The sequence below is a fragment of the Aegilops tauschii genome, unplaced genomic scaffold (genome assembly GCF_002575655.3).
Source record: "Aegilops tauschii subsp. strangulata cultivar AL8/78 unplaced genomic scaffold, Aet v6.0 Super-Scaffold_295, whole genome shotgun sequence".
Lineage (NCBI taxonomy): Eukaryota > Viridiplantae > Streptophyta > Magnoliopsida > Poales > Poaceae > Aegilops > Aegilops tauschii.
Genome location: NW_027332467.1, coordinates 339,238 through 359,056, shown reverse-complemented (window position 1 = coordinate 359,056; position 19,819 = coordinate 339,238). Strand labels below are relative to the sequence as shown.

General features: G+C 46.7%; 2 protein-coding genes and 1 pseudogene across 2 annotated transcripts; all 3 read left to right on the top strand.

Annotated features, from left to right (window-relative positions):
* The first annotated feature begins 316 nt into the window (after nucleotides 1-316).
* On the top strand, nucleotides 317-1,167 carry LOC120970255 (putative 26S proteasome non-ATPase regulatory subunit 8 homolog B; annotated as a pseudogene).
* A 6,122-nt stretch (nucleotides 1,168-7,289) lies between these two features.
* On the top strand, nucleotides 7,290-8,338 carry LOC141028215 (uncharacterized). The gene is made up of 2 exons (XM_073506080.1): nucleotides 7,290-7,729; nucleotides 7,978-8,338. The coding sequence occupies exons 1-2, from the start codon at nucleotides 7,290-7,292 to the stop codon at nucleotides 8,336-8,338; spliced, it is 801 nt and encodes a 266-aa protein (XP_073362181.1).
* Nucleotides 8,339-14,202: 5,864 nt separating this feature from the next.
* LOC109773025 (chaperone protein ClpB1-like) lies at nucleotides 14,203-16,828 on the top strand. Its single transcript, XM_040397431.1, has 6 exons — nucleotides 14,203-15,022; nucleotides 15,137-15,255; nucleotides 15,391-15,731; nucleotides 15,812-16,082; nucleotides 16,161-16,358; nucleotides 16,439-16,828. The coding sequence occupies exons 1-6, from the start codon at nucleotides 14,203-14,205 to the stop codon at nucleotides 16,619-16,621; spliced, it is 1,932 nt and encodes a 643-aa protein (XP_040253365.1). The 3' UTR covers nucleotides 16,622-16,828.
* The last annotated feature ends 2,991 nt before the right edge of the window (nucleotides 16,829-19,819 follow it).

The window sequence follows — 19,819 nt, the reverse complement described above, 5'->3', positions numbered from 1 at the left end:
CCCTCTCCTCCGCTCCCGTTCGTGGCTTTCTCGGCTCGAACGACTCTTCTCAGCTCCAGGAAACGTCTCTCGGCTCGGCTCGATTGGAGTCAGCATAGGATTATTTTTATGGAAGTCGGCTCCACCACATTCCCCTCATCCGCCGCCGCCGATGCCGTCGGAGTCGCCTCCGTCGTCCGCCGCCGGCAGCTCGCCTGACACAGGATAAAGCGAGCGCGTACACCGACCACAGTACACAGGTGCGGCTCCGAATTCCTTTTCTCGTCCGCTCGCCACTGCCCCCCTGGTCCCCTGTTGATCGTTTTTTGTTTCTGCTCTCAATCTATTTGGTTCTCGTGTAAGTTCTGACACCTTTTGTTTAATCACTGTTTAGGACCTTAGTTATGAGGATTGGTACATGTTAGCAGATCAACCTTTATGTAGCAATAAAAACCAGAGATTAAGATTCTCTCAGTCAGCACAAAGTATTAGTGTTTTGTCCTTTTTTTAACAAAAAGTATTATTGTTTGTCACTTGTCAAATTGTCATTACTAGAGACACATTTGACTTAATGTATGTGACCTACTGGAATATTAGGGGCATGATTATATTGTGGCGAAAAGAGGCTGTTAAACCTTTCCACATGTATTTTCTATTCTGGAGCACTGTGCTTCGGAACTACTAATGTTATGGAGTGCTATCTGTATGGTGTTTGCTTTTTTGATTATTCATCAGAGGCATAATCCAGTTTTGGGGCTTAATCTTATGAGGCTGCTGACCGAGAACATAATAGCTGAATTCCACACTGAGCTGCAACATCTGCCCTTGAGAGCTCCATGAACATTCCTTGCATTAAATATGTAGTGGAGTTTGAGCAATTATTTATGGAAAATCGACAGGCTGCGGCGCGGGAGACATACCTCTACTTCATGGACCTTATTGCTGAAACTATTAGGTGAATGAATTCACATTATTTTTTATATGTGGTTCGGCAAAGTACCTGATTGTGTTCTCGACTTGTTCTTTGTAGAGATTAAATAGCTGATTGCAGTGATGAGGTATATGAGCACTTGTGAGTGGATGATGCTACACAAATGCTGATGCTTTTCTCTGACCAACAACATTGGAGAAAATGCTGATTGTTTGTCACTGACCAACAAGGTGAAAGCACAAGAAGGTTTTCACACATTGAAGTGGCATCAGATTGCTTGTCATTGATCAACAAGGTGAAGAGGGCAGACCAAGACGGATCCTAACTGGCATCATATTTTTTGATATCAAATGTAGAGCAGTGCAATTTGTTCGGTGTAACTTTCATCATGTAAATTGGTCTTGTAATCATCCTGCTGATATAGTCGGTCCCCTGACATTACCAGGACCATTATTTGTAACGAACGGAATTTCAATGAATGATATGAAGTTGCCCTTTAAAAATATATAAATCTGATGTCTTTCCTTGACCAATGAATTAGCTACAATGTACAGTATACCATTTTTTTTTGAAAGATCCAGATTGCCTGGCTTTTCATTGATTTAGCAGAGAGGAGAATACAAAAAGTGCTAACTGATCGAGAACGCGATCAGTAGCAGAGAGTTGATAACAAAAATTTGGGCTAGCAACTGGAGAAGCCCAAAAGCTAGCCTGCAGTATACCATTTGAAAAATACATATCTTCCAAACCAGCAGCTCAAAAATTCTGAAACTTGTACAACAGCTCTATCCTCGAAGATAGCTATAACTTTTAGTTGATGTTGTTTGCAGGAACAATCGTATAACATATCAAAATCTCTGCAAAAGGCAGGCTACTCTAATTCTCTGCGCACTGAATTGCTACCCAATAATGATACAGTATATAACTTAGTAGATTGCTTCACATGATCAATGTAATCTGGCAAAACTTTCAGAAATAATTACATCTAGCAGCATCAATTGAATTTCAGTGTAACACGCTGTAAATGTAGACAAGGTCCAGTGTAACAGAGTGCATCAATCAAGATTCAGGAACGCACCAAAATATATCCAAAATAACGAGCTCCTTATAGGATGCAGCAAATTCTTTTCATCGAAATGTACAATGTGGCAGAACCGTCCTCATCATCGGCAAGGTTTATGTTATCCAAGCCTGCGGCAGGGCCGCCGTTGTCGTAATAGGCGATGGTGTTGGACCGGGCGTGCCCACTCCCGTCCTCGACGGTGGTGGAGCTTTAGACTGCGGGAGCAGGTGCGCGGCGGCCATGGCTATCGTTCAAGTCCGTTGTGTCCATAGGAAGGAGACGGTGGCGAGGCGTTCGGGCGAACAGCGGGCATGGCTGCTTGTTCCGCCCACTGTAGTGAGCGCCTGAGCGGGGAACCCACGGCGGCCGCTAGTCCGATCCCGTGGCCGTGGAGGACAGTGCTCCGGTCGCATCTATTGGAGCCGATATAGTGTTCGTAGGGCTCAGTTTGGAGCTGAGAAGACGCGATTGAGCCGAGAAAAACCACGAACGGGAGCGGAGGACAGGGGGACGTGGGATGGCGAGGTGGGACACGGAACGGGTTTTGCAGCCGGTCTCCACAGAATTTTTTTCCGGAGATGGCGACGCGGTGCAGGGGAGGAGGCCGTGCGCGTGAGTGTTGTGGTCGGCTGCTGGCTTCATGGGCTGTCCAATTGTGCCATTTTTTTTTCTGGTTGTCCACCAACTCCATTTGGTCTTCTTTTCGTGGGCGGCATATGTGGGACTAGTGGGACCCAATGCCACTTACATCCTGACACAACACGTCATTATCGTAGTCAATGTATGCGTCGAAGCCAAAGAACTTTGGTGTTATCAAAATTGTCTAGAGGGCATTACGACGGGGCAAAAGTGAAATCTTATGCAATGCTTACATTAGATTCCACCAAACAGACTTACTCCCTCCGCCCCATAATAGTCAAAAACGTTCTTATATTATGGGACGGAGGGAGTACATGGCATCAATCTACATACCTCTCTACATGGAATGAATTTCCAATGAAAGCACAATCGGCTTGATTTCACTTCCCAGGCATTAATACCAACAACTATTATGCAAAAAAGGGGGAGTTTATTTCTTTGTACAGCCACACTTGAAATAGGCTGATTTGAACCATAGTAGCACAACCGTGCGAGGCATCTACATGAACCAAAGTAGAACATCACAAAGGTCAACTGAAATAGAAATCAGAGAGAGCTTGAATTGGTTGATAGGTTTTTCTTGAAGGGTGCACATGTGGACATACAACAATGGTGGCGCTGAAGAATTTGCAGAGGTGGACGGAAGGTAAACGTACTGGTGATTGACGGCCAGAAACCACTGAAGTCAGCTGGTGCTGGTCGAAGAAAACGACGCTCCCCTGTGGCAGCGGCCAACCACGTGGCGTACCCCAGCCCGCGGCAAGAAATTGCCCTCCACCGTGCAGGCAGCAACGGCGGGGCACCCCTCGGCGCGTGGTGTGGCGACGGTACGCCATGGCGCATATCCCGGTCTCGGCACTAAACCCGGAGGCAGCGCTCTCTGGCACGCGTCCGTGGCTGTCGGCCTGGCTGGAACCCTTCCTCTAGGCCGAGCTCGATCCGAGGGGGGAAGAGGAGTGGAGTAACAGGGAGAGAGCTGTAGAGGGAGAGGAGATGGTTCCCCATGGTGTGGTCACTGGACTCATGGAGGCATTAACAGTGGCATCGAAGCAAGGGAAGGGGAGATGATGGAGGGAGATGAGGCCGGTGGCGGCGGTGCACGAGGGAACAAGTGCGGGGCGTGGGGTGATTTTCTAGGTGTGTGTGTGTGTCAATGTTTTAAATAGGGGGCTATGAAAAATAGCAGTGGACCTCCAAATCAGCTATAGCGGAGCTATATCGGGCAATAGCGGGCTATTTGTGAAGGCGACCATTTAGCGGCACCCTGCTGAAAAGGCTATAGCGGGCTATAATGGAGCTATAGCCAGCTATTTAAAACTATGATGTGTGTGTGAGAGAGAGATGGGCGTGATGAAGATTTTTCTAGATGAGACAAAGCAGTAAGCCCAGAAAACCTGATGTCTAACGAGAGGTAAAAACTGTATCAACCTAGTACTGTAGAAAAACAGTTGTCGATCTCTCTTTGATCGAAGGCCTCCCAAACAATTATGAAATATGAAAACCTTCACCCTTTAGTTTTGTTATTTATTCCTATTCCTATGTGGGATTGGTCCCTATTGTACACGTTTCATAGAAAAATAAACATGAGCCTAGACTCAATGAAATGATGTAAACCAAATGACATCTGTTTTTCCTATTCCTACACATAGGATTTATGATACATATCATCTCATTTCCTATAAGTTTTCTACGGTAATTGGCTATGGCTCCTAGGTGCATATGCACCCATTGTCTAAATACACATTTTAAAAAGTTGGAAATTCCGAACAAAAAATCCGCGTGTATATCCGGACATTCTATATGCATGCACAAAGTTTCCGGTGAAAAACGAGGTTTTTTATGGCTTGTGTAAAAAAGACAATTTTTGACGCTTCATTATAACTATTCACAAGGCATTTCTTTATCTTTTTTACACATGCCACAAAAAACGTCGTTTTCACCAAAACTTAGTGCACACATATAGAATGTCTGGATATGCCCGCGAGATTTTTGTTCCAAATTTTTTAACTTTTCAAAATGTATATTTAGACAATGGGTGCATATGCACCTAGGAGCCAAAACACCGCGTCCAGTTTTCTATTCCTATTATAATCCTATCCTATGAATCAAAATGAGCCTGCTATTGTGGTCACCCCATTGCAGCCAATCTATCCTTGAACGTTGCTTATAAATTATAATAAATCTCTTCATATTCTGCTTCAAAAAGATCTGAGAGCAACATGGATAATTTCCGCAAAGCTCTATCAGACTGCAACCTTTTTGATCTTGGTTTGAGAGGACCGACATGGACTTACAATAACAAACAGGAAGGGAGGAGTAATGTGCGTGCCCGTCTGGACAGATTTGTGGCATCACCAGAATGGTCGGACCACTTCAGGAATGCCTCGGTTGAGCACATATGCTCGTCAAGATCAGATCATCTCCCCATCTATCTCCGAGTGGGTAGTAGAAAGGAGTGGAGGCAGGTGGATAAAAGGAATACGAGCATTTTCAGATACGAACAGATGTGGGAAAGAGTGGACACTTTGGAGAACACTATTGTGAACGCTTGGAAGCAGAATGGTCCAGCAGGAAACCTTCAAGAGGTTCGTGAGAAAATTCTGCACCTGCAAGGGGAGCTAAAAGGCTGGGCCGAGAGGGATTTTGGGTCAGTTGTCAAGAAAACAGTAGAGATTCGAAGAAAGCTGGGTAGGTTATGGAATTTAACACCTACGGATCGTGTAAGAAGTGAGGAAATTAAATTGTCAGCCGAGCTGGATGAATTACTCTTGAGAGAGGAACTAATGTGGAGATAAAGGTCGAGAGCCACTTATATTAGAGAAGGGGACAAGAACACCAAGTGGTTCCAACAGAGGGCTACTTGGAGAAGAAAGAAAAATGCTATCTTGAAGTTGAAAGATAATAGTGGCGCTTGGGTGGAGGATAATAAGAGGGTGCATGAAATGACTTCGGCCTTCTACAAGAACTTGTATGAGGCAGAGAAGGAGGTTGACCCAACCGATATCCTCAATCTAATTTCGGAGCGGGTTGACAGTAACATGAATGATCAATTAACAAAACCCTTCACGAGTACGGAAATTGGTGACGCCTTGTTTCAGATCGGCCCCCTCAAAGCTCCGGGTCCCGACGGACTCCCAGGTCGTTTCTTCCAGCGGAACTGGGGGGGGGGGGTGCTAAAGGAGGACGTGCTGAGAGCAGTACTTGAGTTTTTTGATAAGGGAGTGCTTCCGGAGGGGATAAATGACACGATGATAGTCCTCATACCGAAAGGTAATGACCCACAAGCCCTCAAGGACTACAGACCAATCAGTCTCTGCAATGTGATATACAAAGTGGTCTCTAAGTGTCTTGTGAATAGACCGAGACCCATGCTCGACGAAATCATCTCGGAGACCCAAAGTGCTTTCATCCCAGGCAGGATGATAACGGATAATGCCATCATTGCTTTCGAGTGTTTCCACAAGATCCAACACACTGCAAAAACCCAAGATATAACTACTGTGCCTATAAGTTGGATCTAGCCAAAGCCTATGACAGAGTGGATTGGGGATACCTAAAAGGGGTGTTGAGGAAGTTTGGTTTTTGCAACAAATGGGTGGAGTGGGTGATGCATTGTGTCAGTTCGGTGAGATATTTGGTAAAATGTAATGGTGAGTTACTGGAGGCCTTCTCCCCATCTCGAGGACTGAGACAAGGTGACCCCCTCAGCCCCTATCTCTTTCTATTTGTCGCTGACGGCCTTGTGCACCTATTGAAGAAGGAAATGGCAGAGAACACACTGTCCCCCATCAAAATCGCGAGAAACAGTCCAGGTATTTCTAATTTCCTATTTGCAGATGACAGCTTGATCTTCTTCAGAGCTGACCCAAGGCAAGCAGAGACCATAAAGAGTGTCCTAGCAAAATTACAGAAATGCACGGGATAGCTGCTTAGTGTCAGTAAATGCTCCATCCTCTTTAGCGAAGTATGCCCTACGGCAACTAGGGAGGAAATTAAGGCCATTCTTGGGGTGATATCGGACACTTTTGAAAGCAAGTACCTTGGTCTACCGACCCCGGAGGGTAGAATGAAAGATGACCAATTCCAGCCAATCATGGACAGATTCCGGAAAAGATGTAGCGACTGGTCGGAAGAGTTCATGTCCTATGCAGCAAAGGAGGTCCACGTTAAGTCAGTTGTGCAGGCCCTCCCCACCTTTGTTATGAGTGTCTTTATGCTCTCTAGAGGCTTCTGCGAGAAGTATGAACGAATGATACGAGATTTCTGGTGGGGGGATGAGGATGGGCACCGAAAGGTGCATTGGATGTCATGGGAGCGGATGACAAAACCGAAGAGCGCAGGAGGCATCGGATTCAGAGATATGCACCTATTTAACCAAGCACTCCTAGCCAAACAGGGATGGAGACTAATACAGAACCCGGATAGCCTGTGTGCGAGGGTGCTAAATCCAAATACTACCCCAACGGTAACCTCCTAGATACGGTGTTTGCCTCCGATGCGTCTCCTGTTTGGAGGGCTATTGAGTTCGGACTTGAACTTCTGAAAAAGGGTATCATATGGAGGATTGGCAATGGGAGAAACATTCAGATACAAAGAGACCAATGGATTCCAAGACGGGAGGGCCTGAAAACCACCTCGTTTATCCGTAGATCAAGGATCCGTTGGGTAAGCCAACTCATGCTTCCGGACCGGAAAGAGTGGAATGAGAAGCTAATTAGACAACTTTTCTACCCGTTTGATGCTGATGAAATCTGCAAACTGAATATCCCCTCGTCGGATGTGGATGACCAAATTGCATGGCACTACGAGAAGAGCGGCGTCTTCTCGGTAAGGAGTGCGTACAAGTTAGCAGCTGCAGCCCTTTCCCCAATGGCACAGAACCCGTCGAGCTCATCCAGTGAACCAAATGACAGAAGTATTTGGGATCTCATATGGAAATCAAAAGTGCCTGGTAAAGTGCGGATTTTCAGTTGGAGAGTGGCGACAAATACGTTGGCCACGAAGGAAAATAAGTGGAAGAGAACGCTTGAACTTGACAACACCTGTTGTATATGTGGGAATGGAACTGAGAATGAGCACCATGCAGTAATCAGGTGCACAAAGAGCAGAGCTCTCAGGTCAGCAATGAGAGAAGTGTGAAGCTTGCCCACGGAAAACAAGTTCATGTATACAGGAGTGAATTGGCTGCAAACCCTGCTAGATACAGTCAATGAGGAAGACCGGACAAAAATTTTGTTGCTGTTATGGAGAAGCTGGTACTTAAGAGAAGACTGCATAGGTAATTGCGGTAGAGAATCGATTGGAAATTCAAAACAGTTTCTGCTAAAGTATGAAGAGGAACTGAGAGCTGCAACTGATCCTGCAGAAGGGAGACACTGACAGATGGGAGCTATGGAGAGCGGCTCGTTGCTATGGCCGTGGACAAATGGTCGCCGCCGGAATTGGGTATGACCAAAATCAATACGGATACGGCCTTCCTCGCCGAGACCGGAGAAAGTGCTGCCAGAATAGTTGGCAGAGACCACCAAGGACTTGTTCTCCTATCCATCTGCAGGAACTTGCCGCGCTGTCAGAATGCTGAAGAGGCCGAAGCCCGTGCTGCTCTTGTGGGATTGAAGGCAATGGCGGCACATTCGAATGGTCAGATTGTGCTGGAGTTGGATAACCAAGTCATTGCCAACGAGCTGAATGCACCAACCCTGACACGCTCCCTGTTGAGTAAATAGGCAATTTCTCGATTAAATTAATCCACGAGTAAATCACTAGCATGGCATTAACACATATAATCGCATACTGATATTCAGTCAAACTAGCACATACTACGCTAATTGCAGAAAGATCTACGTATAACGCTAGCATGGCTAAAACAGAAAACAGTAGGAGCGGGATAAACGAGTTATACCCTCCAGTAGGCCATGCAGAGGCCGCGGCTTGGGTGGCAGCAGCGGCGTCCTCGGCGGCCTTCTTGTCAGCTTCAGCTTTCTCGGCGGCGGCACGTTCGGCGTCGGTGGACATTGTGATGATGAAGGCGACGCGGACGTAGAGGAAGTAGACGATCGGAAGTGAGCAGTCGCGTAATCACTGCCCAAAAACCTATTCGCCCCTCACCCCGTACAGGAACCAGAAGGGCGTGGTTTCGGAGACCTGCTCTCCCGTCGACCGTGTACGCGGCGGACGGGATGGAGTCACCGGCGGCAGCAGCAGCAAGGGAACGACGGTGGGCGTGGAGCAGATGTGATCTGTTCGTGGCGGCTAGGGTTAGGAGACACCGCACACATATATAGGCGCAGCCGCGTGGAGAGACGTGGGCTCGACCCACGTCCGAGTCCGTGACAGCCCACGATCCGACGTCTCAGATCGTGGCCCAGCTGTCAGAGAACTCTCCGTTAGTGACTGGCAAAAATAAGCGCGTAGGTGTGAGCTCGGCTCGGCTCAATCCCGCAACCCGCGTCGCGTCGTGACGAGGCGGGCGGCGGAGGAGGAGTGCGCGAGGGCCTCTTCTCTTCTCAAGCTCCAATAGCATGTAGAAGAGAAACCCTTATAAGGAGGTCCAACTCCTCTTCCACTTCCGGGGTGGGACTAAACTTCCCACTACACCTAGTGCCATATAACCCACATGGGCCCTTAGAGATTTTTCAGAAATTGCTACATGGGCCTAGAGCCCATCTCAAATTTCAGCAATCCCCCACCAGATCTCGAGGGCCCATTGTGTCCTCTGTTCCAATTACTGTTTCGATATACCAGTGTTTCAGTGAAGACCTGTTAAGGTTGAGCTTCACCTAGAGCAAGTAGCTACACTCTTTCACAACTGAACAATGGACTATGCCTTGAATTGTCAGTTTGGCGTAAAGAAGTTTCACCACATGTCTCACTAGTACTGGGCTGCCGAAGGCTGACCCCTCGGGTGGAGCATATAAGTCACACTCCTGGCCTATTCATGAGCTTACTAGAGATCACCCCAATCTCATAGACTGTGACCAGCAGTCGGACTCATATAGGTGTGTTCCTCCAAAGATCACTCTGTAGGATAGCATCTTGCTTATATAAGCTTCGGAACACATTAAGACAGTAGTCATCCTACCATACAGTATCGAGAGTATTGCATCTCCAACGGAGTGGGTTAGTATAGTTACTCTCCTCAGTTCACCACTGGCTTGTTTTCCCAGGTCCTAATTCACGGGATCTCCGATCACATAAGTTGGGTTACTACCATGATAACTCATGTGGGTCTCATACCCATCTCCCTCGATGCATTATCTATCACAACACGTGATAGCCCTTTCGTAAAGGGATCTGCCAGATTCTTAGCCGTATGGACATAGTCCAACGCTATCACTCCGGAGTTTCTTAATTTTCTGACAGCTTTTAATCTCATTCTTATGTGTTTGGTGGACTTCATGTTGTCCTTTGAACTCTTCACCTTGGTGATGACAGTCTGATTGTCACAGTTCATAAGGATAGCCGGAACCGGTTTATCAACCAATGGCAAGTCCATCAAAAGATCTCGAAGCCATCTCGCTTCAACACCAGATGTGTCTAATGCCGTTAATTTTGCTTCCATTGTCGATCTCGTTAAGATCGTTTGCTTGCAAGACTTCCAGAAAACAGCGCCACCTCCAAGAGTAAACATATACCCAGTTGTGGCCTTCATCTCGTCAGCATCAGAGATCCAATTTGCATCACTATACCCTTCAAGTACCGACGGGTCTCCGGTAGAGTGAAGTCCATAGTTCATAGTACCTTTCAGATAGCGCATAACTCGTTCAACAGCATGCCAATGTACATCACCCGGTTTGGAAACAAACCGGCTCAGTTTGCTCACAGCAAACGCGATGTCGGGCCTCGTTGCGCTCGCTAGGTACATCAGTGAACCAATGATTTGAGAATATCTCAACTGATCTATAGCCGTGCCTTTGGACTTTCGAATCAACACGCTAGGATCATATGGTGTTTGAGATGGTGTGCAATCCGAATATTCAAAATGACTCAACACCTTCTCAACATAGTGGGATTGCAGAAGTGTAATCCCACCCTCATTATCTCTCAGTAGCTTGATGTTCAAGATAACATCAGCCACACCAAGGTCTTTCATCTCAAAGTTCTGAGACAAAAATGACTTGACCTCCTCAATGACTTTGAGGTTGGTTCCGAATATCAGTATGTCATCAACATACAAGCACAGTATAACTCCTTCGCCCCCACCATGGCGATAGTATACACATTTGTCAGCCTCATTAACAACGAAACCAACAGATGTCAGAGTTGTATTAAACTTATCATGCCATTGCTTAGGTGCTTGCTTCAGGCCATATAAAGATTTCAGCAACCTACACACATTTCTTTCCTGACCATCTATCACAAAGCCATCTGGCTGTTGCATGTAGATTTCCTCTTTTAGCTCTCCATTCAGAAAAGCCGTCTTAACATCCATCTGGTGGACGAGAAGACCATGCGAGGCTGCAACGAGAGTAATACTCGAATGATGGTCAGTCTAGCTACAGGTGAATAAGTGTCGAAGTAATCTTCCTCTTCTTTCTGGTCATAGCCCTTGGCCACAAGCCTAGCCTTGTACTTTTCAATCGTACCATTGGGCCTAAGCTTCTTCTTGAACACCCACTTACATCCTACTGGTTTGCAACCATAGGGACGTTCAGTGATCTCCCATGTCCCGTTAGCCATGATGGAATCCATCTCATTACGGACCGCATCCTTCCAGTAGTCAGCTTCTGAAGAGGCATACGCTTCTGAAATAGAAGTGGGAGTATCATCCACGAGGTACACGAAGAAATCATCACCAAAGGTCTTTGCAGTCCTTTGTCTCTTGCCCCTACCAAAGGACTTTACAAAAAGTACGAAGAACTTTCTAAGAAACGAAGGACTTGCTAACAGAACTTTGCTAACATAGTGTCCGAACTTTGCCATAAAAATCAGAAGAATTTTTGAGAAAACTTTGCCATGACTAATTGTTTCTTTGGATTTTGTAAAGTTCTTTGGAATTTCCAATAGAGTTCGCCACAGCCATCTAAAAAATCCTTTCCTATAATCCAGTAATTAATTTCATTAAGTTTTCTCTGAGAATAATTATGTTATTTTTAGGTAAATAATAAACCACAATTAGTTAAAACATGTTGATTAACCATGTATATAAATGGTGCATTGGTGTAGACGAAGAGATTGGTCCCACGTGCGGTCAAATGAATTGAAATACGGTTGAACTATAGCATGCATGGCTGACACATGTGGGCCATGTTGTTTTGACAATAGGGTTAGATGTGTGGTGCAGATACAGGTTGCCCGTGCATAGAGTTAGGATAAATCCAGGTCTGTATTGCCCTGAAATGAAATCTCACCATCCAAGTAGAACTGACACCACAGCCTCAAAGTTTTTTGAAAAACATTATCTCTCCACCACATAGCTAATCCACTACTCCGACCCACATAATCCATCGTTGCACCTTGTCTGAAACCGACGATGACGCTTGCGACTCCCCGGCGGATGTCTTTTCTTCTTTGCAGCTCATGTTTCATGTCGGTGGCCAGGTTGGCCGGTGGTGCCCATATTATATGGGTTGGGTTGTATCGGTTTTAGCCCGGTTTTCCGTCAATTAACCGGGTAATTCTCGCTTCTTCTTAATCAATAAAAATGGCAAATCTTTTGCCTCGTTTTAAAAAAATACTCCATCTCAACCTTTCCATTGCTCTAGACCGTTTCTTCTCACTCAAAAACACCAGCGTTGGGTTGTAAGATCGTATCAGGTCCCTAAGTTCGCCAATTGTCACGTGCAACCCCACTCCCCGATAGTTTTTAGGCAAGGAGATTCATTGTTCTCGGCGGCCCTCACTACAGGGTTTGCCGTTTCATTGTCCTTTCCTGAGATACGTTCAAGACGTTCTCTGCCATTCATCGCCAATCAAAGTGTCATGATGAATCACCTATCTAGATCACCTTTGGCCACCTACAGCTGTTTTGGGCCCCTCTTTCTCTTTGTGTGAATTGGTGGCTAGGTAGAACACCACGGTCCCCCCCCCCCTATCGTCCTTACGCGGCTTGCGTACATAGGTACCTACTAGTTTCCTTCTGTATTCTTTGTCTCGCTGTTCCCGGTACTGTGCCTGCCTTGGGAACGGTTGTTCTGTGCCGGCCTTCTTCCTCTCTATCTCTTGCCGCAACTCTCTCTCCCTCTTCTCCTCCAAACACTGTTGGAGCTCCTTGCCACGACCATGTTCAGAACCGGTGTTGTTTGTTTGGACTCTGTACGTCCTCAAACTCGCTGCCCCTTGCCACGACCATGTTCAGGAGGTCGTGTATCACCACCATAATCCTTAAGCACCACAAGGTTGAAATCAAACTGCCATGGCCCGTACGTTGTGGAGGGCATGCTTCCAATCTCCCTTACTCTCAAACAAGATGACAAGCATATTCTTCCCTGTATCCTTGATCTCGCCTCATGATGCAAACCCCAAGCCCTTTGCATAGCCCTCTCTAAAGCATGAAGATTCAGAGGGCGCGACGAGAAGACCTTCCCCACTGCCGCCCATCTGGTGACCTTGAGCATAGCTGGACTAGCTAGGGTTTGCAAAGACGAACCCCATATCCTCCTTCTCTGTGTGTGCCAGTCCTCCCATCCTTGCCGAGAATGCAACTGCCTCCTCTGACGCTTTCACATTCACCGAAGATCGAGACGACCATTTGTTTGTGCTAGCGCCGGTTGTTTTTGCGGGAGTACTACCCTTCAGAGACGCCATAGCAGCACAACCAAGATGCCCAAACACCGAATCCGGCCGAGTAGAGAGGAGAAAGCAGTCTCATCTCTCACGTCGTTGGTGCCACCCCTGCAGAAATCCTAACCCTAGCCTTCCAGTCGCCAACGCGATCGCCTCCTCTATGCTCATGGTTTTGCGTGGTTGGAGCCTCACGAGCCACGATGCCCTTTTTTGTGCAAGTACTCCCTCCGATCCATTTTACTCTGCATATGAGATTTGTGTCAAGTCAAACTCTACAATGTTTGACAAAATTTATATTAAAAAATATAAACATCTGCAATACCAAATATATATGCTATGAAACTACATTTCATAACGAATCTAACAATATTAATTTGGTATTGTGAATGTTAATACTTTTTTTTATAATTTTGGTCAAAGTAGAGATACTTTAACTTCAGACAAAACTTATATACAGACTAAAAAGGTGAAATACTTTTTTTTCTATGTATTGGGCTGCAGGTTTAGTCTGTGCGAGGTGAAATACCGAGGGGGCGACGTAGGATGGTTGGAACACACACACACACAAGAAAAATAATCCACATCCAATTTCCAATTCCAATTCAGATTTGCGAGAGGTGGTCGTTGTATGCACCGAGACGGATTGGAAGAGATCTGTCGTATACTCATATATAAATACATCTTGTGCGGCACATCGGCAATTACATACAGACAGATATAGCGAGACACACGGGGGCGATTGACGATCTTTGTGCTGCACCTGCAGGTGGAATCGTATCGAAACAAATCGAACGCATTTGTCAGCACCTTCATATTCTTCTTCCTCACTTGCAGTTGGAGGGCTCGATCATATAGTACAGTAGCTATGTCGTGGTCTTCCCCGGAAAGCATGCTCTTCGTCGGAGCATCGGCCGTTGCCAGTGCAGCTCTAGCCTGGGCAACGTGGACGTTGCTCGACGAGTTCAAGTACGACAAACGCACTTCGGACACCAACTACAACGAACTCCTCGGCGTCAAGCCCTTGGACGCCACCGGCAGCCTCAGGACCTTGGACGCCGCCACGACTGACCCCGTCATCGGCCGCGACGACGAGATCGACCGCCTCGTCTGCATCCTCTGCCGGCGCACCAAGAACTGTGCCGCGCTGGTCGGCGCGGCGGGGGTTGGCAAGACGGCTATCGTTGAGGGCCTCGCGCAGCGCATTGCCGCCGGGAATGTCCCCGACACGCTTGTCGGCGCACACATCGTGGAGGTTGACATGGGGGCCATGATGGCCGGGACGCACTGGCGCGGCATGTTTGAGCAGCGCATCAAAGACGCCATCAAGGAGGCCGAGGAGGCGGAAGGCAAGATCATCTTGTTCATCGACGAGATGCACATGGTCGTTGGCGCCGGCGGGGACAAGGGAGGCCCCATAGATGCCGCAAACATCCTCAAGCCGGCGTTGGCCCGCGGCCGCATCCGTTGCGTCGGCGCCACGACCTCCGAAGAGTATAAAAAATATGTTCAGACAGACGCCGCACTTGAGCGGCGGTTCCAGAAGGTTGTCGTGGAGGAGCCAACTGTGCATGCGACCATTGCCATCCTGCAGGGGCTGAAGCACAGGTACCAAGAGCACCATGGCTTGAAAATCCAGGACGATGCTATTGTAGCCGCTGCACATCTTGCTGCCCGCTACATTACAGGTACGTATGCATACGTCAAGAAATCAGTTTACTCTTATAGTATCACTTAATTATGGAAAACTATACGATTATTTATTTATGTTGAAGATAACTGATGTATTTGATCATTGCTAGGCCGTAAATTCCCTGATAAAGCAGTTGATCTTATGGATGAGGCATGCGCCACAAGAAAGATGCACGCGGACAAACAAATGACCGTGGAAATTGTTGTTAGCCCTGGAGATGTAGCACGGGTAAGTCCTAAATAAACATATATACATATCTCGCAACAAAAATATACATATCTTAATTTCATATGTTTTACTTTTTATGAAGATTCACGTATGTTATTAATGTGATGTGTTGTTACATCTAAATTTTATTTCAAGGTTGTGAGCCGATGGACTAAAATTCCTCTCGCTACACTTGACCAAGAGGAGAACGACAAGTTGAACCACCTTGCGAAAAAATTGCATGAGCGTGTTATTGGCCAGGATGAAGCTGTTAATTTAGTTGCACAAGCAGTCCTACGTTCTAGGGTCGGCTTTGGTCAAATCGGACAACCGATAAGTGCATTCCTCTTTTTGGGCCCGATTGGCGTCGGAAAGACAGAACTTGCTAAAGCCCTCGCCGAGAAGATATTTGACAACGAGAAGGCATTGATTCGCTTTGATATGTCGGAATATGCTGATAGTGGATCTGTGTCACGTCTCACCGGAGGATCTCGAAGGTTTGATTCTTAAACTTGATATACACTTTTTGTTTCTAGGCACACAAATATCTCAAAAAACATTATTTGATTTTCTAAAGCTATGAAGAATATGGACAACTCACCGAGAAAGTCAAGAGGCTCCCATATAGTGTTATCCTTTTCGACCAAGTGGATAAAGCAAATGCCTCGGTATTCAAGGTTTTTCACCAGCTGCTCGACGATGCTATGTTGACCGATGGCAAAGGGCAAGTTGTAGATTTCAAGAACACTATCGTCATTATGACCTCAAATATAGGAGCAGAGCACCTACCATCGAGAATTATGGGCGAAAATACAATCAAATCTGAAAGAGATCTCCTTCTGAATCAGGTTTGTGAATCCCAACTATCCTTCTAACGTCCTCGATTGGCAAGCCAATGATCATCTTATATACACTTGTTCATGCAGGTTAAGAAGCGCTTCAAGCCTGAACTTATAAATAGACTAAGTAAGGTTGTGATATTCGAGCCACTTTCACACGATGAATTGAGGAAGATTGTGAAAATCCAGATGAATAATGTCATTGCCACAGTAGCTAACAAGGGTGTCTCTGTACTTGCAACTGATGCGGCCCTAGACGTCATTCTGTCAGAATCACATGACCCGGTGAGTATATATAGCTTTTTTTCATAACCATCACAAGATGAAGATCCATTGTCCAGTTTTTAACGCTTCAACACTCGTAGGTGGACGGCGCAAGGCCCATTAGAAGGTGGGTGCAGAATCATGTGACCACGATTCTCTCGGACATGCTGGTCGACGGAGAAGCCTGTGCAGGCTCGACAATCTCCATCGATGCTGCCGCGGACGATAAGAGGGGGCTAACGTTCCAAGTGCTGAAGAAGCAGCAGGAGTTGGCAGATCAATGAGATGATTTCGGCCGTTGTTACAACCATGATAGATGAAGAAAGATGCAAGCTCATACATAATGCATACTCGGCATGTAATGTAGACAGAAGTGTTCATATATTGTAGTAAAGGGTTAATGAATGTAATGACAAGTGCGTACGGGTGTTTGTTGTTTCTTTGTTTTATTGTTTTTTCTTCTTTAACTTTCAATATGTATAAACAAGTTACTATTTCTCTTCACAAAAAATATGGACTTTTCCGGAATTTCTCAGCAAAGTGCACACCGGGTGGAGCACTCCAAGTATAATTTTAGAACTAGTAACTCAAGGAAAATTTCAGTTTCAACACTAAGATGTAAGGATTATTACAAATTAGAATCCAGACGCACAACTTTGACACACTAAATTCTTTTCAGCAAAATAATGACTCGTCGAGCACAAACCATGGTACTCAGATAAGATCAGCAGCCCGGGAACAAACATAAATAGTGATTCCTCTTCTTCACACCCTTGTCCTTACCGTGGAAGTTACCAGTGGAACTGACAATACTCGGCGATATGATGAGAACATCGACCTGCAGGATCCAACAGGTTCCCTCGTCTTCCCATCCCATCGGTGGTGACTCTTAACATACGGTCTACACTACTGGAATTTCATTATACGCCAAGTGCCAGGCTCGTCGCTGAGAGCTAAAGCACGGGCGCTCGGCAAACTGACAGACACCGAGAGTACCTCTCGGCAACAGGGGCAACTTGGCAAACACATGATATTGCTGAGAGTCATACTCGGCAACACATTGACACTCGGCAAAGGCACTATTTGCCGACAGCCAAACAGCCGTCGCACGGCAACGTGTTGCCACGTGGCTCATCCGGCGGCAAATAACGGCACGGTCACGGTAGCAATGCTTTGCCGAGAGCAGCTCTCAGCAAAGCTCCGGCTCTCAGCAAAACTTCATTCCCACCTCGCCCAGAGATAAGCAACGGGAGCGGTTTAAATAGTTGGATAGTCCAGACGCAATAAGCTTCGATATTCATTTCACTCCTGTTAAGAAGATGTACCATTGGTTTGAATCTTCACCTGTTCTGGACAGAGAAGATTCACAGTGACATGCCATCTTCCTAACGACGGATCCCGGCTTTTGATTAATTCATTTTTTTAGTTTTCCATTCGTGTCATCATTGAGAGAGTGCCCACCATCGAAATACCCTTGAGAGAGTGCCCACCATATATTCCACCACCAAAGAGAGTGTCCGACATATTTGACAGATGAGAGATGTTACTGACTGTTGCCGAGATCGTGGTAAAGCAGGAGGAGCAAAGAAAGAGCGACCATCACCGACAGTCGATGAGAGTTGTTCTTGGAGGAAGTAAATCGACTTTTGGCAATGATGGTCGATCTGGGTGAGCTCTTCTTGTTATACCTCGATAACGCACGATGGGGTCGCCCAGCTCGACCAGCACTGAAAGTCAAAATATCCGTGAGAGTGTCCACCATGATAAATTTTCTTAGAAGTAATCTTTGATGTTTGATTCTTATGTTATTTTTCATTGCGTGATGAAAGGTGTTAGCACCGATTGATTTCGCGGCTATGGCATCCTCCAATGACACAACTTCCATTAGGGTCGATTCCGTGGTCACGGAGAAGCGCACCGAGGACCGCTTGGCGGTGCTCATTGAGGAGAACCCGTAGCAGATCCTAATGAAGTATTTTGAGGATCTGGCCAAGAAGAATCCACCAACTAAGGAGAGTATGGCCCGACCATCATGGAGAGTGACGACCCGGTGCCATTGAGTCCACCGACCATCATTCCCGACGATGCTTGGTCCTCCACTGTGGGGGATGCCCCCACGTGCTTTGACTCCATGATCACTTGTTTCACCGACTACACCTCGTTGTAGTCCACCTAGATAGTTTGACGTTGATTTAGTGATATGGATCGATGGGTCGTCGCTGATGCTGGATCCTTGGGGGTGTCGGTTGCTTCACAGGCGGCTGCGAGGTGGACGCACCCCTGGTGAGAGGAATTCCAATGCGATGTTGGCCAACGCATCCACCCGCGGCGACCTTATATTGAGTCACGATGGATTCGTCGTCCTGTAGTTCACCCACCATGCTACCTGCTCTGGATTTGGCAATTCGGCCTCCTGGATCGCCCAGAAAATGAGCTCCACATCCATGAAGCCTTCGTCGCCGATGAAGTGCGCATGCTCTTCGAGGGTCGTGTAGTGGATTATGTTGATGTGGATATCTGCCCACTCGTCCCGATCGAGGTACCTTTCCAGCACCACGCTCTGCATCTCCCTGCGAGCCTTCAGCGAGTTCGCATCGATTAGGGGCGGCGAAGCCACTCCGGGAGGCGGCAATGCCATTGGCTCCGCTACCCTCATCGCCGGTGCAAGCTGGCGGATCCGGACCCCGCAACGGCGCGCCCCTGCCATGAGAGCTAGTTGGTGAGGTTCGCGGGTGGGGAGGGCTCGTAGTGATGCGAGGGTAGGTGGGACGGCGAGATGTGTGGGGAATTTGTGTCGTCGCCAACGTGTTTCCCGAGGAGGAACTCAGGAAGAAAGAGGCATCTCGCCGATCATTGATTATTTCATCGACTGCCCTCAATCCCAGTCCTTTTCACATTTTTTTAGGCAAAACACACACATTATTAATCAACAATTTGAATGTTTATAGGTACTATCATAGGATCATATGGGAGACCCAACCAAACATGACGACCAATACCAACGAAGAAGTGTGTTTTGCTCATCTATGAGCTTCGAAATTAAAATTTATACTCTGGTACATAAAATGACAACTAGTAAAAGAGCTCTTCCTCTCCTTGATTTCCTGAATAATTGTACTGTAGGCTCCCCTCGTTCCCTGAGAAATATCGGCTACCACCATCTGACAATCAGACGCCACACTGATGGTTGATAAATTAAGATCCGCAGCTAAAGCATGTCCTTCCCTACATGCCATAGCTTCAACAGTTGCCGGATCAGCAATGTTTGCGACAACAATGGTTGAGGCTCCCACATATTGTCCATTATCATCTCTACAAAAAGCAGCAGCTGCTGCTGTAGCTCCATCTCGTGAGAACGCACCATCCTTATTGATTTTTGAGAACCCTGTTTGTGGCGCCAACCATCTTTGGGTATTACTAGTACCCAACGTGGGCAGTGGACTCTTGTTTCACGACTTGTAAAGTGTCCAGTTCTTGAATAT